This window comes from Octodon degus, unplaced genomic scaffold (assembly GCF_000260255.1).
Source record: "Octodon degus isolate 3935 unplaced genomic scaffold, OctDeg1.0 scaffold00215, whole genome shotgun sequence".
NCBI classification, from domain to species: Eukaryota; Metazoa; Chordata; class Mammalia; order Rodentia; family Octodontidae; genus Octodon; species Octodon degus.
In genome coordinates, this window is record NW_004524791.1 from 2,262,172 (window position 1) to 2,269,804 (window position 7,633).

Consider the following 7,633-nt stretch of genomic DNA (forward strand, 5'->3'; position numbering starts at 1 on the left):
AAAAAAAAAAACAAACCCTTCTTTAGGACAGGCTGGGGTGCTGGGCCAGAAGCCTCCGGCTCTCCTCTTCCAGACTTAAAAGTGGGATTAGGGAGGAAAAATAACCTACTGGGTTTGCAGTGCTGGTTGGGAGGCAGAGGAAAGAACCAGTTATTATGGACCCTATTTCCTTCCTCTGAAAACCTGGTGAAAGTAGGCATGAAGCCAAAGCACAAGGCTTTAGCACCAGGCTGCCCAGAATGACTTCTTGTGACCGAGGCTTCCCCGTGCCGGGCAGGTGGACAGGCGGGCACAGCGCAGCTGCTGGCACCCACACTCACCTCAGCAGAGGCTCTCCACTCACCCTGGGCTCCAAGCCGCCCTCTGCATCGCCGCCCCATGTCACTCACCTCCTTGGCCTCGCGGACTCGGGCCAGGAAGGCGCGCAGCTCCAGGGTTTCCACAAAGAGGGCCCGGCACACGGCCTGGTAGTGGGCCTGTGCACCCCGGGGGTCAGTGAGGCGAGCTGCACACAGCCGCATGGCCTGGGCGAAGGTGTGCACAGCGCGGGGGACACCTTCGGCTGCCGCCTCCTCCTCCTCCTCAGGGCCCCCGTAGCCCTCGTCCGCCGTGCTGCAGCCGCCCTCGTCACAGTCGCTGTTGGCCATGAGGTCGATGAGCTGCTCCAGCTGTGGGCTGAGCTCGCGCTCCTCGCTCTCATCCAGCCCCCAGTCCAGCGCACGGTAGATGGCAAAGCCCAGTGACTGCACCATCTGAGGGACAGGGGTGGTGTCACGGCTCAGGATCCAGCCGGGGCCGTGCTGCCTGGCAGAGGCTGGGAGGGGGCAGTCTTCTCACAGTGACACAGAGGCAGACCCATGATGACACTCAGAACATATCTGCCACTTTGGAAAATAGCCTGAAGGATTTTTTTTTTTTTTTTTTGAGTCAGGGTCTCATCACATAGGCCAGGCTGGCCTGAAACGTGAAGCGATCTTCTTGCCTCAGCCTCCCGAGGGCTGGGCTTACAGGTGTGTGCTGCCCCACCCCCTCCTAGCAAATGCACCCACCACCTGACTCAGCATCTCTTCTCCCCTATTTACCAGAGAGAAATACCCAAACCAGGAAACAGTGCAGGCATTCTCTAGCTGGTGGGTGTAACTGTGACTAGTGTCTATGGAGCAGGAAGAAAGGGACAAACAAGAGTGTGAGTCACACCACTACCCAGACAGAGGCAGACAAAATGCCTTCACCCTGCGTGGTTCTCTTTGCATGAACCTCTAAGCAAGAGGAGCCCAGCCAAAGTGACAGGAAGAGGTCAGCAGAGCCCTGAGCAGGCTGGGCTGGGACAGGAAGGCTCCCGGGTGACTGGGGACGGGCGGATCTGTCTGGACTCTGGTGTCCAGGCACAGTGTCAGTTGCAAGAAAGCTGAATGGAAGAGACACACTGAACAGCAGCCTCGCTGTGCCACAGCAAGGGACCCTGAACCCAGGAGGAGGACACGCTGACTGTAACTCACTCCCACTAGAGTCTGGGTCCCCTGTTGGTGCTGGGGTGGGGCCAGGGCCCCACACATGCCACATGGACTCTTGTCTCTGAGCCTCACCCAAGCCCCCTTGCAAACGTCCCCAGACGGGGAGGCTGAGGTGGGGCCTAGTGCCCATCTCCATGTCCCTAGGGCAGCGGCCAGCACATGCCAGGGGACAGTGGGGCCCCATGCCTTCCTTCCTCACCAAGCTCCTGTACACCATGTCCTGTGCCACCACAGGTCCAGCAATGGGGCAGGCTGGTCACAGACTAAGACCCCCAGCCGTGAACCAAAGTAAACCTTTCCTCTTTCTCACAACTGTAACAGAAAACAGATTAACTTCTATAAGTCGGATTTTTTCTTTTTTCTTTTGGCTGACTCAGGCTGCCTCCAGAGCAGGTTTGGGGATTGAACCAAGGTCTCCTGTGCCTGAGTGGGTTTGCCAGAGCAGGCACTTAAACAATGGAGCTAACCTGCAAGCCCCCCTGTAAGTCATACATTTGATGCTTGTAAAAATTGACATCTCACTGTCAGATGTGGTGGCACACCTGTAATCCCAGCACCTGGGAGGCCGAGTCAGGAAGATTGCTATGAATTTGAGGCCACTCTGGACTACACAGTGAGTTTAAGGGCAACCTGAACTGCATAGCGAGACCTTGTCTCAAAAAAAAAAAAAGCTATCTCAGCTGGATGTGACGGCACAGGCCTCTGGGCCCAGCACTGTGGGAGGCTGAGTCCAGCCTGGGTAATGTAGCTACTCAAAGACCCTGTCGCAAACTTTTAAAAAGGCAGGGGCTATGGCTCAGTACAAAGTCCCGGGTTCAGGTTCCAGCTTTAAGACAAGAGACATCTCACACTTGCAGTTACCCTCCAGCCCGACCTGCGTGGGTGGCGGGAAGACCCCAGAATTACCCAGGGACTCGGCGCCCACGGCCCGCAGCACCACGCTGCCTACTTCGTGCTGCGTAAAGGTCTCTTTAATAAGTAGTTTGCAAGGAATTAAAAATCCATGAAGTGTCACAGTAGAGGCCCATTGACTCAGCATTTCTCAGCTTGGTTCTCTGTCTTCTCTGCCTCTGCCTCTGCCTCTGCCTCTGTCTCTGTCTCTCTGAGACAGGGTGACTGTGTAGTCCAGGCTGGCCTGGAACCCACTATGTAGCCTAAGCTGGCCTCAAACTCATGAAATCCTCCTGCCTCAGCCTTCCAAGTGCTGGGATTACAAACATGCACCACCTCACCCAGCAACACTTTCAGTTGTACTGGGAGCGACCCCAGTTCTCACCATCTACTCTGGAGCCCTGGAACCAGGGCTCCATGCAAGGCCCTAGCCAAGGGCACTGTGTTTACCCCAGGGTTGCCTGCACCCTGACCTTCCTGGCCCCTCCCACACAGCTCCCTGTGAAGCGCAGGTCCCCTAGCTGGCAGCGCAGCCTGGGCACCCACAAAGCCGAGTGCAGGGCAAGGCCACACTGCTGAGGCAGCGCTGTGTGGCAGATGGGCACTGGCACCTCCTGAGTGCACCAGCTGAGTGGCCTCTCCTCCCATTTCCTGGGTCCCCACCACCAGGAGCCCAGGAACCTGGCCCGAGCTGGGCACAGCAAGCACAGGTCACCGGTGAAGCCAGTGCCCAGCAGGGGCTCTCAAGCACAGCCTAGGAATTGCCCCTCAAGACTCAGGCCAGGGCTTGGGAAGGTGCGAGAGCGAGGCAGGCACGGGGCAAAGTCCAGAGGCCGCGCCCGGGTGTGTCCATGTGGCCCACACGGAGCCTCAGATCCGTCACAGCGGGGAATTAGAGCCAGAGGCCCCGCCAAGGCAGGTCGCCTGGTGCAGTGTCACTCCTGGGTGCCACGTCAGGTCACACACATGCCCATCGTTCTCTTTTTCCAGGAAAGAGCAGTGTGGTTATGGTAGGTACAAGGCAGGGGTTTCACGCCCTCCCAGGTCTGCTGCAGCTCTGCCGCACACCTGGCAGAGACCGAGCAGGAAAGTGCCCTGCCCTGCCCACCGTGCCCGGGTCCCTGCCGCTGGCCTGCGCTGGCTGTGAAGGGCGGGCTGCCTCGCACCCAGCTGTCTGGAAGCTGACAGCTCTGTTGGGGAAAGCTCTCCTCCGCCTGGTCCAAGGAAGCTCTCTGAAAGGCACCAAATGCTTCTTTCCCATAGGACAGATCTGAGCAGCTGGCTCAGGCTCTGGTGTGGCCTGCAAGCGGCAGCTCCTGCTTACGGGGGCCTCAGCCAGCCTGCAGACATGGCAGGCCGAGGACCTGGTGGGACCCAGACACTGGGTGGCACTTCCTGGAACCCACACAGCCAGAGTCAGGATTAGCAACTCGGGGTGGGCCCTCAGGTTCACTTGTGGGCCTCTAAAGAATGGTGTAGTGCAGACTCTATTCCCATAGAGTTCTTTGTGAATTTTTTTTTTTAATTTTAGGGAATCGTCTGCTACTAGATCGGACTTATAGTGATCTGCCTGTTTACAGCCTCCCAAGAGCTGGGATTACAGGCGGGCACCAACACGCCCAGTCTCAATTGTCATCTTGGTGTGCCCAGGGGGTGGGGCCAGCATGGTAGGTGTAAATGTTAAGATGCTTTACAGAGCCAAGAATATAACTCAGTGGCACAAGTGCCTGGCAAGTGCAAAGTCCCAAGTTCAATTTCTGGTACAGAAAAAAAAAAAGAAGATGCTTGGGCTGGCGAGACAGCTCAGTGGACTGAAGTGCCTGCTTAGGCAAGCTTAGGCAAGTGCAGGCACCGCGGTGCGCTCTTCCAGCTTTCGCTGAGCAATCCAGGTGTGCTTCAACAGTGCAAGGCCCTTCAGGACTGAAGAGCAGGCACCGTGGTGCACACCTGTGTTCCCAGCACTGGGAAGGCTGAGACAGGAGGACCACCATGAGCTCGAGGCCAGCCTGGGTCACAGCCTGAGTTTATCTGGAATACTAGAAAGACCTTGTCTCCAAGAAACAGACGCTCTTGAAAGCCGGGTGGGCACATGAGAGCCTGAAGGCAAGGGCTGCCTTGGCTCTGAAGCCAGCCTGGGCTAGCACCAAGTTGAAGGCCAGCCTGAACAGTGAGACCCTGTCTCAGAAAGTAAATAGATAAAATAAATGGTTTTTAAATACCTGGGCTTCCGAGCTGGACGGTGGTACCACCATGGTTGTGGGTTCTGTAAGAGAAGACAGCGACTGAGGTGGTTGGCAGCCCCGGGCCCGTGCACAGGGCCGCCCGCTTCCTCCAGCTCCCCTAAAGTCCCCAAGGAATGGCAGAGGGGCGGGAGCAGCTCAACATGGAGCCCACACAAGGCCCTGGGGGGTCTCTGGCACCCCCACTCAGGCCCCAAAGAGGTGAAACACGGGTCAGCTCTGGGCAGGACAATGGGGTCTAGGGATTGAGGATGATGCACCTGCACCCCAAGGGCTGATGAGCGCTGTGGAGCAGGGCTGGGCTGGGCACGGAGGGCACAGGCCCCCAGTCACGGGCAAGGTGGGCTTTGCGGGAGAAACTACCCCAACCAGGCCCCGTGGCTGGGCATCTTCCCAGGCTGGGCAAGGCCTCTGGTCGGAGCACAGGGGGACTGACCCTGTATTTTATTCAGTGCTGGCCAGCGAGCGCCCACTTCACAGGGCTCCTCGGGTAGCCGAGCACAGCCTACGAGGACCTGCTTGGCACTCGGGCCTCACAGGGGAGACCTGTGCTGCGTGAGCTGAGTGAGTGGCGGGCCAGGGACCCCTGACTCTGCTCTGTCCCAAACCTTCCAGCAGGCCGGCGAGGGACAGACAGACAGCTGCCCTCGTCACGACCGCCTCTGCGTGGGCACAGGGGCCTCAGCAGCCTGAAGCTCTCCCTGGAGTGCGGCAAGAAAGATGGACGGACGGCAGAGCTGCCTGCCAAGTGCAGCGCACAGCTCCTCCAGAATGCTGCCAGGAGCCCGGAAGATGGCCAGAGACAGGGCAGGCTGCAGCCCATTAAAGTAATGGAGACAGAGCCATCCGCACAGCAGCGAGGTCACTGTAGGTGGCAGGCAGCGCGCAGCAGGGACGGCGACCCCCCCCCCACCTTGAGTGCTGGGTGAGAGCCGGCACCTGGACCCACAACAGGCCCTCGGCAGGACAGCGTCAGAACTAAAGGGAAGGTGCTTCCTGGAAGGGGCCGGTGCCCAGCCACAGCCAAGCAGGCCGGGGGGCACGGGGACACGGGGGCTCTTCTGTGGGCTGAGACAGGTCTTGTCCAGGGTGTGGGTGCCGGAAAGCTTCCTGCTGGGTTTGTTTTTTCTGATACCAGGACCCTTGAGCTCACTCAGCAAGCACTCTGCCACTGCGCTACACCCTATTTCTTTCTTTATTTTTTAAAATTTATTTATTTTATTTATTTAGTGTGTGTGTGTGTGTGTGTGTGTGTGTGTGTGTGGCCAGCTCAGCCCACCAGGGGGCGGGGCTAGCTGGCATGTGGTGCTGGGGGATTGAACCGCGGTCCCTGTGCTTTGCTAAGCTTGTTCTAAGTAGGTGCTTTAGACCACTGAGCCATCTCACCAGCCCCCCTATTTCTTTAAAATGTCATTTAGTATGGGCTGGAGATACAGCTTGGTGGCACAAACACCTGTCTGGCAAGCACAAGGTCCTGAGTTTGACTCCCAGTACCAAAACAAACAAAAACCCTTAAGAATGTTATTTATTTTGCAGCACTGGGGATTGATCCCAGGGCCTTCACACTGAATTATATCCCCAGTTCTGTTTTAATTTTTTATTTTATTTGTATTTTTTAGGTAAGAGTCTACAGGGTGTTCAGGGGCTCACCACTAGACTGGACTTGTAGTGATTCTCCCGTTTACAGCCCAAGTGCTGGGATTACAGATATGTGCCACCATGCCCAGTCTCAATAACCGTCGAAGCATGCCCCAGGGGTGGGGCCAGATGGCAGGCCGGGGGATCAAACCCTGGCCCCTGCACCTGCTTGCAGGTGCTTTATAATTTTTTTTTTTTTTTGGTGGAACCAGGGATTGAACTCAGGCCCTTGTGCTTGCCAGGCAAGTACTTATTCCACTGTGCCATCTCCCTGGCCCAATTTTTTTTATTTTGAGATAGGATCTTGCTAAGTCACTCAGGCTGGGCTGGAATTTGCAACTGTCCCGCCTCAGTCTCCCAGAGTACTTGGATTGCAAATGTCCACCACCATGTCCAACCTTTTTTATTTCTTATTTGAAGACAGGGTCCTGCCGAGTTGCCCACGCTTGCCCCCCACTTGGGATCCTCCTGCCTCAGCCTCCCAAGTAGCTGGGATTGTAGGTGCTCACCGCCCCCCTCCGGTTCTGTTGTAATAACTTTGATACTTTGGTCCCTGACTTAAACATCGGTGTGTACGTTAACAACGAAATTGTGCCAACATCAAGTGTTCGTGAATCTAATTCTTCATCTGTAAGAATTATGTGTGGCTTGCAATTAGGTCCTTGGCATGAGGAGCGAGAACTGGTGTGGACCCTACCCCACTGCAAGTGAGTAGGAAGGCTCCAGCCCAGCCAGCTGCCTCTGCCAGGCAGAGGCCTCTATTCCATGACACAGGTGCGGATCTGGGCTCAGGGAGGCCGGGAAAGTGAGCCAAGAACTCAAAGCAAGCACCCAGCAGTGCAGAGCTGGAGCCTGCAGGTCCCTCCATGGTCTCCACTAATCTGTATGGCACCCAGGGGCTGCCAGGTAGGGTTGGGCAAACTACTTTTGCTTATTTGAAAAGTTCTCTCCAGGGCTGGGGAGATAGCTTGGCAGTCTAAGCACCTGCCTGGCAAGTGCAAGGACCTGAGTTTGATCCCCCATACCACATGCTGTGCCAGCCCCAAAACTGGGAGTGGTGGTACACACCTGTAATCCCAGCGCTGGGAAGGCTGAGACAGGAGGATCACTACAAAAAGTCTGAACTGAGTAGCAAGACCCTATATCAGGGCTGGTGAGATGGCTCAGTGGTCTAAAGCACCTACTTAGAACAAGCTTAGCAAAGCACAGGGACCGCGGTTCAATCCCCCAGCAACACATGCCAGAGCTGGCCATACACACACACACACACACACACACACACACACAAATAAAAAAAAGAAAAAAAAAGACCCTATATCAAATAAATAAGTCAAGGGCTGGTGAGATGGC

The 7,633-nt window shown here is 56.4% G+C and overlaps 1 protein-coding gene across 1 annotated transcript in view; it reads right to left on the bottom strand.

Annotated features, from left to right (window-relative positions):
- Window positions 1-7,633, bottom strand: part of Spire2 (spire type actin nucleation factor 2) — a gene marked incomplete at its 5' end in the record, with an annotated part of 28,769 nt that overhangs the window by 13,386 nt on the left and 7,750 nt on the right. Inside the window, 2 exons of the mRNA XM_023705206.1 lie at window positions 390-752; window positions 4,625-4,668. Of these exons, the coding sequence (XP_023560974.1) occupies window positions 390-752; window positions 4,625-4,668 (407 nt within the window). The remainder of the gene's footprint in view (window positions 1-389; window positions 753-4,624; window positions 4,669-7,633) is intronic.